Source organism: Canis aureus, chromosome 19, assembly GCF_053574225.1.
Source record: "Canis aureus isolate CA01 chromosome 19, VMU_Caureus_v.1.0, whole genome shotgun sequence".
Lineage (NCBI taxonomy): Eukaryota > Metazoa > Chordata > Mammalia > Carnivora > Canidae > Canis > Canis aureus.
In genome coordinates, this window is record NC_135629.1 from 25,116,551 (window position 1) to 25,135,583 (window position 19,033).

The following is a 19,033-nucleotide window of genomic DNA, read 5'->3' on the forward strand; positions in this document are numbered from 1 at the left end:
TGAAGGACGAACAGAGAATGCCAGTTGTGGCCTGAAGAAGTGTACTATTTGGTGTATGAAATCTGTTTTATTTGAGGGCTTTTGTTTTTTGTTTTTCTCCTATTATTCTTTTGGTGGTTGCATGGCGGAGGGACAGAGGGGGACAGCAGCTCTCCTGTTTGCTGAAGGCCTTATTTCCATCACTGGGCTTCTTCACACATGCAACTTTTGAGCCAGGCCCAATAAGATATTTGAGTTTATGACTCAGGTCTCAAAGGTCAAAAGCAGACACTTCCCCCATTTCCTTGAGTGTGTCGAGAAATGAAAATTCCACCACCACTTTCCCCTAGGACGTTTTGTTACCCTGCCAACATTTCAGAAATATTGCTTGCTTTCAGTTTTCATCCATTTCCTCCTCCCTTATCCAGTCCCATCAATATCTAGAGCAACCACTCAGAAATCTATTGGTTTCTAAGAATACAGTTATTAACCACTTCCTTTGCATCTTGTCCTAAACCTTTCCCCCATGTACTCCAGCCTTCCCTTTGACATCTCTGGTGGCTGACAGGTAGTTAGCTCTTCTGACTAGCAGATTGGTGCCTCTGCCACATGAGAGTATTATTGCACAGTAAAATTAATACCTCCAGCCCAGGTTTATTTAGCATCTTTTGACACTCAAAAGAGCAAGAGAACACATGCCTTGCTTTCTCTTGGAATGGTTGAGTATTAGATTAAACTGGCAAGAGATATTTTAATATCCTCGATAAAGACTTCGTTTTTAGGTGCACTGATGTTTTTTTGAAGTTCTTTATGCCTTTATTTTCAAAGTTAGTTTAAGAGAGCTTTTACCACTTTTGGAAAGCATGTGTATTTCCACATTGCTTGTTGCTTAAAAAAAAAAAAAAAAAAATTAAACTCCACTACCGGCTCTGGGTTTTCTTTTTCAGATGCAAAAGAATTTGTTTTAAAAGCCCAGATCTTAGCTGGAGGAAGAGGAAAAGGTGTCTTCAGTAGCGGTTTGAAAGGAGGCGTTCATTTAACAAAAGAGTAAGTCTGGAGATTTTAATTCTGTGTCTTTGGGCTAAGCAGTTATGGCAGATCTTGCTCATGATTGAAGGGAGCACGAGAAAGATGGTAGGAATGTGGTGGGAACAGGAGGTAGCAAATAAAGAAAGTGAATTACAAGTAGAGGACACTACAGTGCCCTAGTGTTCTTTCTCTCATAAGTGGATTTTTCTTCCTTAATTGGTGAAAACCCAACACTTCTTCTGTCACAATCAGTGATTCATCGCAAATGTTGAGAATGATAACACAAATGTTGCCTCCATATTGTCACTTCCCTATTCTAGAACCTGCAGTGGCTCCCCAGCACCAATGGTTTCAGTTGTCCCTCCTGTCTAATAATCTGAGCCTTCCTGTATAGGGGCCCAGCACTGCCCACTTTCCTCTCCTTTCCTGTTACAAACCTTCATTATTTACTTTGAATCTTACCCTCCTATGCTCTTAGTGGCCAATACTTCTCAAACTGCCCAAGTCAGGTCTTTGTTATTTATTTCTTATCTAAATCTGTTATGAATTTCAGCAGTGTGACTATAACTTATTTTGGTGAGAGGATAGCAGAGGGAAGTAAAAATTTCCTCCCCTTCCCTCCGCTCAACTCCCTTTCCCTCTGCCCCCTCCTCTCCGCTCCCCTCCCCCCTCCCTCCCTCCCTCCCTCCCTCCCTCCCTCCCTCCCTCGGTGAGCCTCTGGTACAGTGCTAGGCACCTAATGTATGAACAGAAAGGCCTGTGGGCTCTGTGAGGGTGGAGCTGGACCCTGTGCAGTGTGGACATGAGGACATAGTATGCACTCTGCTTTAAAATAATTTTCAGCATAGACATTGATTTTTTTTTCTTCTCTCTCTCTCAGCCCTCAAGTTGTAGGACAGCTGGCTAAACAGATGATTGGATATAATCTAGCAACAAAACAAACTCCAAAAGAAGGTGTGAAAGTTAACAAGGTAATACAAATGCTTTGGGTCATTTTCTGTGTATGTGTTAGAAAGAAGAGAAAATCATATTGCAGTTTTGACAATCTGATGAAGCAATGCACTTTGGTGATATGCTATTTTGTTTTTTAAACCTCATATAATCTGTTTAGGTTGTGGTATTCTTTAAGGAGAAGTAAAAAGGGGTCTTTAATAGTACTAGTGTTTATTATCATTAGCGTTTAGAAAAAATGGGTACAGGTGAGTGATGGAATCAACAGCTTTCCCTTTCAGAACGCTGGCATGTGTTGTTTAAAGCTGGAAAGGGCTTTGTACAACAGCTCTTATTACTCAGGGTGGGACAGTCTCTGCTCCTCCACAACCACATCTTCATCCTGTGTATCAGAATTACTTGCTATGATTGCTTTTCTAAGTGTCCCTTTCCCCTACTTTGAGATTAATACCATTATTATCACTGCAAGTATTGTGTCTCAGCAATCTTTTTGGGGTTCTCGTGTCCAAAGGGTGTACATTATGCACATACACACACACGCAGAGCCCAAACCCCCAAGTAAAGTGGCCTGCCTTAGTCATAAAATTTTATGTGGTGGAGCCGAGGCCAGAACCTAACTCTGCTCCCATCAGTCTGTCCATCTTTGCTGTGCCCTTTTCATGCACAGAAGCACCACAACTGGCTACCTGATTTGCAGGACCCAGTACAAAAACAAACGCAGGAGCCCTTGTTCAAATTTCGAGTCAGCTATAGCAAAACATTACACCAAGAGACCAAGACAGGGACCTTTGTGAGTGTTGGCCCCTATGTGATTACAAGGTCACACACTCTGGCCCTGTCAGGCACAGATGGTTAGAAGGCTCCGTCATAACGGTGAATGGAGGCCCAGCATTTTGGGGAGCGTCTGTCTGCTTGGTTGACACAGCATTCCAGATCATGGTCCTCACCCATGTGCCGTGCTTGGCGCGGGGGAGACCTGAGGTAGTATTCTGTGTTTTTTATTTTTCACAGTGGGTTGTGTGGAAAATTTTTGACATGACCAAAAAAAAAAAAAAAAAAAAAATTGCCAGTTGGTTCTTAGTATACCATGACAGGGGCTGTCTTGGGTCTATCTTGATCTGGAAGAAGGAGATTGGAAATACTGGTGGTCATTAGTTCCCTCCTTCTGAGAACATAAAGCTTTTATAGATGTCAAGATAGCACACTGACAAAACTGGTTATGCTGGTTTGTCTTTCCCAGGGCTTCTGTGATGTAAGAGCTGTTTAAAACGCAAAAGTATTTTGTTTTGACTTTTGTTTGGCCCAACACAGTGCTTTTATTTGCCTTTTAAATCTGGTTATGAGCCTTTACCTGTGTTAACTTCTTCAAAATTTGTCTGCAGAGGACATGATTAGTACTTTTGTTTGTAGGAATTTGTTGTTTTATATGGCTCCATGAGTTTTTAGATTAGAGTTTGTGATACTTTTTTAAAGCATATAAAAATACCTACAGCAGATTCATGCTGTATGGTAATGCATAAAATTAGTTTGTAGATAGGTTTCTGAAAGGCTGGAGATAAGTGCATGCTTGTACACCGAGTCATTGCCAGGAAACGACTAGAATGATTTACTTTTAAGTAGTGTATTCTTTTTTTTTTTCTGATTGTAAAAGTGATTCACACTTGTAAAAAATTCCAATCTGAGAGAAATATAAAAATTAGAAAGTAAAAGTTCCTTGGCTTCTCACCCCCCTGAAATAATGCCATATATCGTTTCAGTCCTTTTTCTGTGTAAAATTTATGTCACCACATTCCTATAACAATACCCTTTTATGTGACTTTAAGGAACATGCTTTTTTTAACTTACGAAATCTTGGACAGCAGTCAGAACTCCTCCCTTTATAGAATAGAAACTTTAGTTTTCTAAGTTTTTTTGAGAAGTGGCTTAAACTCATACATACATTTGTACACATTGGATATTTTTTTCTAAGTCTGTGCCAGTGCATTTCTGGTGTATTCCCTAGAATAATAATAGGGTAGATGAGACTATGCTACTCATCATGTTCTTCACGAATCAATACCAGCCAAGGTTACTGCCCTACAACGAGAGAAGTTCAGAAATCAAGTATACTTTTAATCTTATCTAATCATGGTCCTGTTACAAATAGTTTGTACACTGGTACTCATCTACAGATTACAGTTTCAATGGCATGATATTAAAGACAAAAACCAACCAACCAACCAGGTTCAGTGGTCCAGTAGTTCCCAAAAGCTTTCCACCCTGGAAGACTCCACAAAAAGGTAGTGTTGATGATATTGTTTGTGTCAGTCACAGATGAAGTCATAGTTTTGAAATATATCAGCTGAGGTCCTCATGGGATGAATGTTCTTGGAATCCATTTAGACTCTCTCTACAACGATGCTTAAAATATTCTGACATCCTGGGCTATATGGAGGGCATGGTAATGTCAAAAAAACTGATCTTGAAATAAAATATCTTGAATTATCCATTGATAATCATCATTTTCCTGGGAATGTTTTCTTAAAGAGTGATACGTTATTTCTACCAAACAGAAGCCATTTGATATAGCAGCTGGTCTTTACAAATAGAAATTTGATAGAATGCGGAGCACATCTGTCAACATTTTAGAAGATTAAGAATAGGACTCTTGAATGACATCTGAAAAAGTTATAATGTTGTGTTGCTTCTCAGAATAACTGCTGAAAATCATTAAATCTCCTTTTCTAGACTAGCTCTTATTAGAAAGTGAACTAGAAAACAGCATGCTTCTATGAAAATCCTAACACTGTGTGCCAAGAAGTATTTCTTACATAGTCATGAGTTACCATTTATGATAAGAGAATCAATATGAAGGCTCTTATAAGATATTTTATTTTTAACTGGTGATGTGTTTGAAAAGAAGTTCTGTATTCATTACTTCATGGCTTTTTAGATCATCATATATTTATCCCATTTCATGTGACTTAAAATTAGTGGTTTTATGGCATCTGGGTAGTTAACATGTAATGCTGTTTAATCTGACTTTTTTTGTCAAATCTTTTACTGAACTGCTTTTAGGAAAGGCAGTGTGTTTTATTTCACTTTTAGTACTAATTAGTTATGAATATTCTTTTCTTTAAAAAAAATCATCCAAGACACCTTTTAACCATTTTTATTGGGAATGTCAGTTGGTATAGCCTATCTCTCTCTAGGGCAATTGGGTGGTACTCACTGAATTTTTAAATATGAAGAGTCTAAAGCGTAGCCATTTTACTTTTAGGTACCTTATCTACAGGGATACTAAAACACATGAGCAAAGGTATATGTACAAAAATAGGCACTGAAGTAGCATTTAAAAAAAAAAAAATTGGAGTCCACATAAATGTCTGTCAGTAGGGCAGTCCCGGTGGCTCAGCAGTTTAGTGCCGCCTTTGGCCCAAGGTGTGATCCTGGAGACCCAGGATCAAGTCCCACAACAGGCTCCCTGCATGGAGCCTGCTTCTCCCTCTGCCTGTGTCTCTGCCTCTCTCTGTCTCTGTCTCTGTCTCTGTCTCTCTCTCTCTCTCTCTCTTTGTGTGTGTCTCTCAGGATAAATAAAATCTTTAAAAAGAATGTCAGTAGGGACATGATTAAATGAATATTGACATGTAAGTGCCATCTAGTCACAAAGTAGAAGACCTTAGAGAGATCTCCAAGTTGTAATATTAAGAACAAGAAGAAAAAGAGGCATTCAAGTAGATATAATATGCTTCCATATGCAGGATGTCTCTACTATTATAATGCTTGTAGATTCATAGGAAAGAGATAAGAAGTTGGTAGTGGTTTTTCCTGGTAGGCCTGTCACACACAATTGTTGAGGTTGTGCTGAGCAAAAGGACAGCTGGCTGAGGCAGTGAGCACAGAATAAAATCCTTCCATCCCACTTGCCTCTTACCCAGGCACTGTCCTGGCATGTGCAGAGGAAAGTGCTGCTTTTTTTTGATGATCACAAAGGTTCCACCTGGGCTCCTGATCACCCTGATTCCTGAGGTCCAAGGGTGGAATATGCAGAGGAGGGGACTGCTATCATTGTCTCGTTTATGTACTTTTGATACCTTTTGCATTGTTTTTGAACAAGCAAATAGTATACTTATAATTTAAAATAAAGTAGAAATTGAATTAAAAATACAGTGATCCAGGAGATAGAGGTATACAAACCTGGGAAGCATCAGACATACTGTAAAAAGAATCCTTTTGGCAACAAACCTGGTTTTCCACCAGTGCAAAATCTGGGAAGAATCTGTGTAGTAAGATGTATGTACTGTTAATGTTTCAAATTAAAATAACAACTGCTTCCCTGGAGTTTTTCTTAAGTGTCAGGGTTTCTCAAGGAAGAAAAAAAGAAGATTAAAGTAGGAAGGTTCCTTGAGGCAAACCAAATACCTGTCACTTGAGCAAGTTAGCAGGATCAATTAAGGAGGTGAAAATGGGCATTCTGTATCATGAGAGCAGAACTCTCATATCTCTGGTAGCTAGCTCACTGGGTTTAAAGAGCCTGAAAATGAAGCTGTTTGCTTTGTGTGGCAAGTTTATATAGATTTCCAAGTGGGACTCAGCTCAATGCTGAATTAATTTGACTTTCTTGCTAATGTGGTAGGTGATGGTTGCTGAAGCCTTGGACATTTCCAGAGAAACCTACCTGGCCATTCTGATGGACCAATCCTGCAATGGCCCTGTACTGGTGGGCAGCCCTCAGGGGGGTGTTGACATTGAAGAAGTGGCAGCTTCGAATCCAGAACTTATTTTTAAGGTATGTTTATATTTCTGCCTATGCTGTGTTCATTGATTATTGTTGCACAAGCTGTTAAAGATTTAATGTGCAGTCTGAGGCTGGTAGCAGTACATTCGTTTCTGGGATTTATGGCACAAAGATGTTGAGTCCTTTCTCTTTTCTGAGCACTCAGTTAAACTTGGCTAGAACCAAGGTATTCCCTATCCAAGGTCTTTTTGTTTTTTTCTCTCCCTTCCTTTATTCCTCCTTCCTGTTTTTCCTTCCTCTCTCATTTCTTCTACCCAGCCTAGCCCAAGAATTAACCAATGGGGGAGGACTGTGAGTCTTCCATTTCCTCTGGATTAACTAACTGTACCCCATGTCACAGTATGTAGAATCCAGGAATCTGTCCTGGGAGACTGGATGTAAGCTGGAGACTGCCTCCATGTCTTTCAGTACTGCTAATATAAAACAGAATCCTTCAAACATCCAGATTCTATCCATTTGTTTCAGTCCTTTAAACCTCATCCTTAGTTTCTAGCCATAGATCTGGCTGAGGTCAAATCCTAACCAGCCAGCAAGGGTCTCAGTGTTTCTAAGCCTCATTTTTTCAATCACTAAAGTAGAAGTGGGTGTAATTTCCACCCCACAGAATTGTGAGAAAGAATGAGGTGACGTGTATAAAGTGCTTCTCAACCTGCCTCAGCTGTAAGAAGAAAAATCTGCAGTCTTTGGAACTGTAATTCTAGTTCTTTAATTCTGGGTTCCTAGTATAAAAAAAAAAATGTATCAAGTTAGAAATTTTTACCAGAGGGATCCCTGGGTGGCTCAGCAGTTTAGTGCCTGCCTTCGGCTCAGGACGTGATCCTGAAGTCCCGGGATCGAGTCCCACGTTGGGCTCCCTACATGGAGCCTGCTTCTCCTTCTGCCTGTCTCTGCCTTTCTCTCTCTTTGTGACTCTCATGAATAAATAAATAAAATCTTTAAAAAAAAGTAAAAGGAAAACAATTTTAGCAGGAGGATTCATTATTTCTTTTAGAAGGTGGTTTTGTTTCCCTTCAGAAAGTGAGAATTTTATTTCTTGAACCTCTTTGTTCCAATCAAGTACTAGTACTTTGGTGATTGATTTCAGAATGTTTTCACCAATATCACCTATTTAGGTTAACTACCTTGGAAGTTCAGTCGAGACTACATGCTGCCTTACCAGTAATATCTAGCCATTTTCAAAATTAATGTGATTGAAACAAGTCACTTCATTTGGAAAGAGAATATATGAAATAAGGTATATGAACAGCACTTAGTATCTTGGAGAGAAAGGCACTTTGTAGAGCTAAGGTATTATTAATGATTATCATCATCAATAGACTATTTAAATCATATGGTAATATTTAACCTACGTATGACAGGCTCTAAACTTAACAGCAATATTAGACAGGAAAACCTTACTTTGGAAGCTTTCCAAAAGATGTCATAAAAATTAACTGACTAAATATTCGTCAGTGCCATCTGTATAGTAATTAAAAGTGAAAACTGGCATCCGATTGTCTTGTCAGCATGCCACCCTGAAGAATTATATAGTTTTTGGAAAGGCTGTTTTTTAGATGGTCTGCTAATTAAAATGTACCCTATAGGCAGCTGCAGTAGCCCTGCTCAGAGATCTTTGGAAAGGCGCCACACTTTAATTACTCATTTGCAAATAAATACTAAGCATTTTCTTTCGAGGTTGTGAATCTTTTCATTTGCTTGTCTGAATTATCCTTATTTAATTCATTTTTACTAGGAGCAAATCGACATTATGGAAGGGATAAAGGACAGCCAAGCTCAGCGGATGGCAGAAAATCTAGGCTTCCTTGGGCCTCTGAAAAACCAGGTACTTGAGCATTTGGAAGCCACTGTGAATGACTTGTTTCAGAAAATGTTTACTACCTTGCTTACTTTCCTCTAATATTTGTGAGCATACCAGGATACAGGATTATTTATTGTGTCACAGTTTTGCTCCCCTGTTGTTTATGATGAAGAAAAATATTTCCCTTGTATTCCAGAATAGGATGTTGATGAGATGTGTTCATATATGTGTAGGTATGTGGGGGTGTGAGTGTTGCATGCAGACACGTGCATTTTGCTGTTTATGTTAGCCTCAATGTTTTTCTGTAGCACTGCAGTGCCAGCCCATGAATTATCCTAGGCAGCATAGTGGTTAGAAGCACAGGCTGTCAAGTCAGGCAGACCTGAGTTTGAATCCTGTGGTGCCACCAGCATGTGTGATTCCACCTGTCTGAATGTCAGGATCATCATCTGTGAAACAGGGCATGTTGTCAGGATCGAGTATGCTGATGTGAGGAAGTGCTCATTCAGAACTCCAGAAAGGTCAGCTGTTATTGTTATTAATAATATACATTACTTAACTAATTGCTATTCTTTCATAGCTAATGGGATTTGAGATGAATATTAATGACCTGAAAGTGATATTTCACTGAAAACAGCTTAAATTATCCCAATTTAGTAATTATATGCTTTGGCTTCAAAGACAGAGAAATTGTCCTCTGTGCTGTTGAGGGAGAGAATCTGTCTTGAGCATCACAGTCCTGCTTTGACCTTGGTCCAGCCCACAGACCCTGATTGTACGTTTACATAGGCAAGCTTCTTTGTCCCACAGTTAAATCAAAACTATTTTAACTCCTCCACTACTAAGAGAAACCAACTTAATAATCCTATGGCCTATGTGTATGTATATATGTGTGTGTGAGTGTGTATGTGGGAGTATGTATGTGTTCACCTGGGGCTCCCAATTGTTACAGAGCATTTTCTTTCATTTATTTGGGCAACATTCCTCTAAGAAAACAGAATTCACACTCTTTCTGCCTTTACTTTTTCTTTTGATTGATTCTGTCTCTAGAAATTTAAGGATGGCAATAAGGCCAGTCATAGAAGGGTAAAGCTGAGTAAGACTTGAACAAATGTGTTTAAGTTAAGAGAAGACAGCACTTATTTGAACATGGGAGGAACGACTCCCTCAGATAGCAGAATATTCAAGATGGTAGAAGGGGCAGGAACATCTGGGACTAAACATTAGCAGAAGAAAGAGCCAAGACTCAGTGGACAGGTAGAGGAATTGTTATTTCCAAGACTGTCAAAGAGTTGCCAAGTTAGTGACCTGCTAAAAAGAAGTTATGGTGGATTCTTGAGTGAGGGCTTCAGTGGTTGGATTCTCCCCCTGAGAATGAGGTCACTAACTGGCTTAGCCATGCATTTGACATTTATTGTGGGGTGTCTTATGTAGGGGTGGTGGTCACTGAGACCACTGTTTCATGTGGTCACTATGTTCTAGCCACACTTCCCTGCAGTCAGCTCCAGAATGTTCTCCATAACCCTATTCACCTCATCTATATGCCTCTGCATATCTCTTTTTGTTTTACTTATTTCATTCACCTTTGCAGATCCTAATCTACACCACAGAGGGGACAGCCTTGCTTACTGCTTTGTTGCCAGCAAAGTGCTTGGCTGATATATTAGGTGCCCTAGAAACATTTGTCATACTTGTGAGTAAGTGCAACAACACAGCCAGGACGTCCACTTGGAAAAGATTCCTAGAGAGTTGGTGATAGGCAGCTGTAAAGGCAGGAGAATATATCTAGAGTGGGTGAATCTGCTGATACCTTGACTTGACAGCTCAGGAGGTGCACATAAAAGAAAGTTCTAGAGAAGGCAGTAATACCATTGTGAACACCAGAAGATAATTTCCTCCTCTTTCTTCCATGTTATAAGAGAACTTTAAGAGTCATAGCTCTTAAATGGTTAAATCGCATTTTTTTTCAGTACCCCAAACACTCTAGGTTTTAAATGAATTACCTATGGAAGGAAGATGAACATGTGAGTTCTCAGAGATCATCAGTAGCTATAGTATTTTTTTTATCAGTAGCTATAATATTTTTAACAGAATGTATTGAAGAAAGGAAAAGTTTTTTATTTCTTTTTTTTTTTTTCTTGTTTCTTTGTCACCCACTAAATGAAAGGCTTTCAGTCTTCATTTGCTTGACAGGCAAAGTTGAAGTGAGCACTGCCTGGGTGCTGCTCACTCTGTTGGACCCTGGGAAATGGAGATGAAGAGAAATAGCCATTGTTCTCCAGGGGCTCACATAACAGTGGTCAGCTGCTAGCAGTGACTACAGGGAGAGGGAGTGTAATCTGAAGGAGAGCGAGGGTGATCTGTCGGAGATGTGTTCAAATTCGTTCATCTAGGGACACCTGATTATATTTGCACAGTAAGAAGGAGCCTATATGTGTGCTGGAGTGGTAAATTTGGGAACCTCTGCTTTAGGATGCTTTGTCAAGCCACAGAGGTCAGTGAAACATTCCAGAAAACCAGTGTCCGATAAGCAGAGGAGGCTCCCCTAGAAGAGAAAACATTTTTTTTTTAAGAGAAAATATTTAAACGCGTATCAGTCAGTGATTCTTTGGTCAAGAAATAGTATCTTTGAGGCCCCTCAGATTCAATATGACCTTGAAAATCACTTAATTCTCATCTAGGACATGGTTTAGGTATCTGGAGCCAGTGCTCTTATGAATGAACAACTTATAAAATGATTACCTTGTAAAGTTATTACTATCTTTCCTATAACTCGTGCCTGTTGTCTCTGAAGGTGAGGTTTTCATGTTAGACTTAATGAAAAACTATCACCTTGCACAGAAACTACTAAGTGTGTGTTCCTGACAAAATTCATTTAATTAAGAATTGGTTGAAAAGACTAAAGCCACACAACAGCTGAAAATGACTAAAAAAATTCACAGATCTCTCAAGTGTGTCTTAGTTGCCCTCTATACTGTTCATTTTGAAAACAAGCACCGTGAATTGTCAACATGCATCTTTATTTAGTATTTTAGCTAATGAAAAGATTTGATGGGGGCAGTTAATAAATGATCATTAATGCCTCTGAGAATGGTTTGCGCCTCTGGCTGGCTTCAAGAACCGTATGTGAATGTTGATGATATTAGTTCTTGGAATAAAATGAAAATATTTCTAAAATTTTCAACCTAAAAAAATAAAAATAAATAAAAATAAAAATAATAAAATTTTCAACCTGCTAAAACATTTTTGAAGGTACTTGTGAATTTGTCAGGGTCTTATGCATATGGCTCAAAGGATATTTGATTTTAGGATCTCAATTTTTTTAAATTGCTTAACAACCTTAAAATAGCATTAATTGGTGGCAAAAGAAAGAGAAAACAAATTTTCTGTATAGTGTGGTTTTGAGCTGAGGAAGTAGGTGGCAGTAGGAAACTGGCTGACTGTAAGGTAAACAGCAGAATGTTTTCTTTGACTTGTGTTTAATTTATTTTTTAAATTTGAACATGTTTTAGAAAGCTGGGGAGCTAACCTCAACTTGCCCCAGGGCCTGCCATTTTGTATTATTACACCTGCTCAGACTGACACATTTTCCCTGCCGAGCCTTTCTAGTCATTTACTGGATGGCCTGTGGAATAAGGCACGTTCTGTCTCCAAGCTGGGCTGGTTCTCCCTTTTAGATCTTACAGCACATATTTTATAACACATATCCCTTAGAGATCTTACAACACAAATCTAATCATGCTTCAGTCCCACTCAAAAAAGTGTTTATGGTCTGTCTTTGTACAATAATAAATAGTTATAACAGTAAATACAAACCAAATGCTGTGTTAATGTGTAGTGAAAGTCGCATAAATGTGTAGAAAATGCAGGCTTCATGGTAAGCTAGGTTGATATAAACTGAAGAAGTTTTGAAGCAACCCAGGTATCTACTGACAAATGAGTGGATAAACAAAATGTATATACATGCAATGGAAAGTTGTTCAGCTTTGAAAAAGAGGGAGGTTGTGACAAGGCATGTATGAGCCTTGGGGGCACTATGCTAAGTGAAATTGGCCAGGCACAGAAAGATAAATATGGGTATGATTCTGTTTATAGGAGGTACCTAGAGTCATCAGATTCATAGTGATGGAAAGTAGAATGGTGGTTGTCAGATGAGTGGAGTGGGGATGGAGAGTTGTGATTTAATGGGTACAGAGTTCCACTTTGCAGGATGAAAATGTTCTGGAGCTTGGTTGCATGACACTGTGAATATCTGGACACTGCCAAACTGTACACTTAAAAATGATTGAAATCATGCATTTTATAGAATGTATATTTTAAAAAAGAAGACAGTTTTAAAGTAGCTGAGATAAAATCTTATATCTACAGGTACCCAGCATTATTTTCTATTATGTAGTCTCTCATTATTAAGTTAATCATTAACTGAACCAGTGCTTATTGAGTGTTGACTCTGTGCAGAGGCTGTAGTAGGAGTACAGTGGATGCCATAGCGTCCAGGTTAGATAGCATGCCTGTTTCATACAGCTTACATTTCAAGCTCATATTGATGGCCTAGAAAACCCCTAAAAATACAAATCTATTTGGCAGTGAGTTTTTTTTTTTTTATCAGCTTTGCATTGTAGCTCAAATAAAATCCATTTGGATTAAAAAAAAAAAAAGTAAACATGAAATAAAAGAAATCTTAGAGTATTTGAAAAAATAATTGGAGAATTATTTTAACACTCTCAGAGTGGGACCAGCCTTCTTAAAATCTGACCTGAAGCTAGAAGCCATGAAAGAAGAGAGTGACATTATTATTACTACTACCAGATTCCATGTAGCAGAAGTAATAAACACATGGGTGAAAGTCAAATGTTAAAGGAGAAAAATATTTGCAATTTATATGAGATGAAGAGCTAATTTCCTACATGTAAAAAAAAAAAAACCCTCTTTTTATAACTCAGAAAAAAGATTAAAATCTCAACAGAAAATTTCAGAGAAAAGGAAATACAGATGTCTCTTAAGCTCATAGAATCATTCTCAAATTCATTAATAGTAAGAGCAGTTCCGGGCAGCCTGAGTGGCTCAGTGGTTTAGCGCCGCCTTTAGCCCAGAGTCTGATCCTGGAGATCCAGGATCGAGTCCTGCTCGGGCTCCCTGCCTAGAACCTGCTTCTCCCTCTGCCTGTGTTTCTGCCTCTCTTTCTCTCTCTGTGTGTGTGTCTCTCATGAATAGATAAAATCTTTTTAAAAAAATAATAAAAATAAAGAAGTAAAATGGTAAGAGCAGTTCCAATTAAATGTCTGTATGAAATACCCATTCTTACCTGGTATACTGGCAAAGATTGGTAGAGATGATTGTGCATAGAGAAACAAATTCTATGATACTAGTTTGTGGGCTGAGAAACTAGTGACAGTTTCTACCAGGGATAATTTAAAATAAAATTTTACTATTTAAAATCTCCATACTCCTTTTTTTGACCCATTCTGGGGAATCTATCCTATAGATGTTTAGTCACATGCATGATATACATAGAGAGATATATAAGGCAGCATTTTAGACAATGTCAAACTATTGGAAACTCAATGGCTATTGTTTAAGAGATAGGTTAAATGAATTATGATACATTCATGTAAGGTATTATGTGGCCACTTATAAGAATAAGATCACTCTACTTGTGTTGCCGATATAGACTTTATAGAATCTGTTAAGTAGAGAAACAAGGTATAGAACCAAGCTCATTTTTTTGAAAAAGATGAATGGAGAATATGCATGCTTTCACATATATAGACTATCTCTCATTGAAGCACCAGCCAGAAAGTAAGGTGGCTGCTGCAGGATGAGACATGAGAAGCTCTGTGGCTGGGGAGTTGAGTGAAAGTTTAGAGGGAGACTCTGTGTACCTTAGGAATTTTGTATCATATACATATATTATCTAGCCAGAAAAAAATCAGAATTAAGAAATATTCAGTCTTACTCATTATGTATGTTTATTCATAGCTACTGGGTTTCAAATTAGGATTTAAGAAAGTTTATAAATATACATAAAATAAATTAAGACAACGTGAATTTCATTTCCAGGAGTTCTTCAGTCAATACTAGAACAAAGAGAACACTCTCAGTGTTCACCACAGTGGGACTTTATTCTAGGGGATTGGTTACATGGTGCTTCAAGAGTTGAGGAATTTCAGGGTATAGAGAGAGGAAAGGTAGAGTTAAAGCATAACAGGAAATTGCTGCTCCCTGCCACTGGAGGACCTAAGTGAGCCAGTGGAATTACTGCACCTTGGGAGACAGAAAGTAGAACCCTGGTGGCTCTTTGGTGGTTGCTGAAGCCGTAGGAGGAGATGCTTTTGCAAGGCAAAAAGAGCAGGGTTAGAAGTCCCCCTCCTTTCCACTACTTCCTGTCTCCTACCACTGCTTCCCCTTGGCTGAAGTGAGCTGAGAACCATCCAGGGCAGAAGCCTTGGAAACTCAGCCTACAAGGGTCAGCTCCCCTGATACTCAGAGTCGGGATGGGGAAAAGCTGGGACTGGATCTGAGGGGCAAAAATGCATGGCTGGAACAATGAGCAAGAATGTTGCCAAGGGAAAATGATGGCTAGGCTTTGGGTGGAGCCAAGAATGAGACTGATACCCAGCATTCAGCCATGACTGCACAGTTGTGCTGTGTGGCATCACAGGCTGTACTCACTATAGGTGTGAGCTTACCAGGGTTGTGTCAAGGCCCCGTTCATGATGTCTTTCCCTTGCCCACTTCACAAAATGCCAGCATGTTGTGACATAGGCCACTTATAAAAGTTGGTTGAAAAGAGTGAATGAGTGAGTGAATTTCAAGCAGCATGAGAAGAGTGAAATCAGGGCATAACATCAGGGTAACTCTGGACATTGTTGCTCTTTGTGGTTTATGCCTTGGGGACAAACTGTTTAGTTTGAACTGTGCTGTTCCCGAACTCTTACTATGTAGGACTTTCATCTCCCTGTTTTGGCCATAGTTTCCATTATATACTCAGTAATTATTTCCCAGATTATAGGTTTGGACTGATGAATGTAATAACTGTTTTATTCTAGCATAGTAAGGAAAACGTAATCATTATAAACTCTCAAAATCATGTTTACCTTTTACTTAAATGCAGCTTGTTTATATTAATGATTGTGGCTCATACTGCAGCGTAACTCGGCTAATAGGGACATGATAATGTACAAAAAGATTAACAGCATTTTTAGGCTATACTGAAAATATTTTGTTTTCCTGATAATAGTCTTTTCCTGGTGTTTGGAGGAAGGTTGAGCAATTCCTTCTAATGAATAGCAGTGGAAATTAAAATAATTATGCTTTTCTCTTTTTCCCTTCAGAAAACCTAACTGAATGTAAAGACATAGCTTATTATTTTTAAGGTTTCATTAATCCAGCAAAATAAATGTTTTTTTACTGCTTTGGTATAATTTCATTTTACTTAATCCCATTTAGGCTGCAGATCAAATTAAGAAGCTGTACAATCTCTTCCTGAAAATTGATGCTACTCAGGTGGAAGTGAATCCCTTTGGTGAAACTCCAGAAGGACAAGGTAACAAAAAAAGTAAAAAAAAACAACAACAAATGAATATAATTATTTATGCAAACTATAAATTAAATTGTACAAAAGACTGTAGCAGCAGCTTTGCATTCATTTCATTCAGTAATTTAATTTCTGCCATGGTTTCAAATGCTCCCGTGATACGTTGAACTTCAGCACTGGAGTTTGTTTGCAGCCAAATGCCAGGCCTCAGGGGAAGCTCCTTCTTGTTTTATTTAGAAACATCCATCCATCAGTACCCCTTTGTTTTTCCAGGGCCATTCTTGCTTATGCTGTGGTAAAAACTTGGGTAGGAACTGGAGCCTCTGCATTGGGATGTAATGAATGCACATGATTTTATGGAGCTGGAAGTGCTTGAAAATTTTTAGTTTGCATAAATGTGTACAAATTCACTTTGTGCCCCTCTGATGAATTTATATCCTTACAGTGAAGCCCTAGCGCCATCCTGTCCAACTCTTTCACCTTACTTAGTTACCAGTTTCTGATTCAGGTGGAAGAAGGAGGCATTTTTGTAGAGAAGAGTTTTCTATCCACCAGGTACTTATGAAATGTAAAGGAACATTTTCTATCTCAGTACCTACCCCTTTTGCACTGTGCCTTACATACAGCTGGGATTCTGTAAGTTCCTACTAATTTGATAGCAAAAGCTTATGAGTGTGAGTGTATTTGGAGGTAGAGAGTGGGATATGAGGTGGACAGGACGGAGATACAGAAATGTAAGTCCTATGAACCTTGTCCTTTTTTTAGCGCATTTCACCTCCCACTGTTCTGTATGCTGTCTAGCAGGATGTGGGCAGTCTAAATAGGGATTTGCATTGAGTAAATTAGATGATCTGTTATGTGTAAATACAACTAAGTTGTAGACCAAGGTGAACATAGTATAATGTTTTACAAAGGGGACTGGGTTCAAATTCTGGATCTGCCATGTTCTGGCCACAGACCTGGGCTAAGCCTTGGAGTTTGGTTTGTGTTTTTTTGTTTTGTTTTTTAATCCAAAAGAATCATAAAAATGATAACTGTCGGGATCCCTGGGTGGCGCAGCGGTTTGGCGCCTGCCTTTGGCCCAGGGCACGATCCTGGAGACCCGGGATCGAATCCCACGTCGGGGTCCCGGTGCATGGAACCTGCTTCTCCCTCTGCCTGTGTCTCTGCCTCTCTCTCTCTCTCTTTCTCTGTGACTATCATAAATAAATAAATAATAAAAGAATGTTTAAAAAAAACCTGAGGGATCCCTGGGTGGCGCAGTGGTTTGGCGCCTGCCTTTGGCTCAGGGCGTGATCCCGGAGACCCGGGATCGAATCCCACATCGGGCTCCCGGTGCATGGAGCCTGCTTCTCCCTCTGCCTGTGTCTCTGCCTCCCTCTCTCTTTCTCTCTGTAACTATCATAAAAAAAAAATTTAAAAAAATGATAACTGTCTTGTAGAGTGACATGACTGGTGAACGTGACTGAATATCCACTGTCAGACACAAAATAGACTAGTCCCTGACATTCCTAAAATATAGGTCCTCATCTCAGGTAGTCCAGGAAAAACACCCAGCAAGCAAAAGTCTAGGACCAGATGGCTTCACAGGTGAATTCTACCCAACATTTATTTATTTATTTTTTTAAATTTTTATTTATTTGTGATAGTCACACACACAGAGAGAGAGAATGAGGCAGAGACACAGGCAGAGGGAGAAGCAGGCTCCATGCACCGGGAGCCCGACGTGGGATTCGATCCCGGGTCTCCAGGATTGCACCCTGGGCCAAAGGCAGGCGCCAAACCGCTGCACCACCCAGGGATCCCTCTACCCAACATTTAAGTAAGAGTTAATACCTATTTTTCTTAAACTATTCCAAAAGGTAGAAAAGGAAGGAAAGCTTCCAAATTTATTCTTTGAGGCCAGCATTACCTTGATACAAAAACCAGATGAAGACACCACCAAAAAAAAAAAAAAATCAAATTACAGGCCAATTTCTCTGATGAACACAAATGCAAAAATCCTCAATAAATACTGGAAAACCAAATTCAACAATATATTTAAAAAATCATTCACCATGATTAAGTGGGATTTATTCTTGGGATGCAAGAGTGGTTCAATATTTACAAGTCAATTAATATGATACATTACATCAACAAGAGAAAGGATAAAAAACTCTATGATCATTACAATAGATGCAGAAGAAGCATTTGACAAAGTACAACATCCGTTCATAATAAAAGCCCTCAACAAACAAGGTTTAGAAGGAAATATCTCAACAAAATACAGGTCATCTGAAAAACTCATAGCTAATAGCATACTCAGTGGTGAAAGATTGAAAGCTTTACTTCTAACATAGGAACAAGACAAGAGGTCCACTCTCACCAGTATTATTCAACATAGTACTGGAAATCCTAGCCACAGCAATCAGACAAAAATAAATAAAAGGAACCCAATTGGAAAAGAAGAAGTAAAACTTTCACTGTATGATGACATGATACTATATATAGAAAACCCAAAAAAGACTCCACCAAAAAACTACTAAAACTGATAAAAGAATTCAGTAAAGTTGCAGGATATGAGATCAATATATAGAAATCCATTGCATTTCTATACACTAATAATGAAGTGGCAGAAATAGAAATTAAGAAACAATCTCATTTATAAGTGCAACACTAATAATGAAGTGGCAGAAATAGAAATTAAGAAACAATCTCATTTAAAAGTGCAGCAAAAATAGTAATATGCCTAGGAATGAATTTAAACAAGGTGAAAGTCTTGTACTCAAAAAACTATGAAACATTGTGGAAAATTGAGGATGACACAAATGGAAAGATATTCATCCCATGCTCATGGATTGAGATAACAAATATTGTTAAAATGCCCATATACCCAAAGCAATCTACAGATTTAATGGAATCCCTATTAAAATATCAACAGCATTTTTCACAGAACTAGAAAAAATATTCCTAAAATTTATAT

At 38.7% G+C, this 19,033-nt stretch overlaps 1 protein-coding gene across 2 annotated transcripts in view; it reads left to right on the forward strand.

Moving 5' to 3' along the window:
• SUCLG2 (succinate-CoA ligase GDP-forming subunit beta) overlaps positions 1 to 19,033 on the forward strand; it is a 263,193-nt gene that overhangs the window by 137,472 nt on the left and 106,688 nt on the right. For both annotated transcript variants that reach the window (XM_077858123.1, XM_077858124.1), the window contains 5 exons: positions 927 to 1,026; positions 1,889 to 1,979; positions 6,575 to 6,727; positions 8,469 to 8,558; positions 15,984 to 16,080. In XM_077858123.1, the coding sequence (XP_077714249.1) occupies positions 927 to 1,026; positions 1,889 to 1,979; positions 6,575 to 6,727; positions 8,469 to 8,558; positions 15,984 to 16,080 (531 nt within the window). The remainder of the gene's footprint in view (positions 1 to 926; positions 1,027 to 1,888; positions 1,980 to 6,574; positions 6,728 to 8,468; positions 8,559 to 15,983; positions 16,081 to 19,033) is intronic.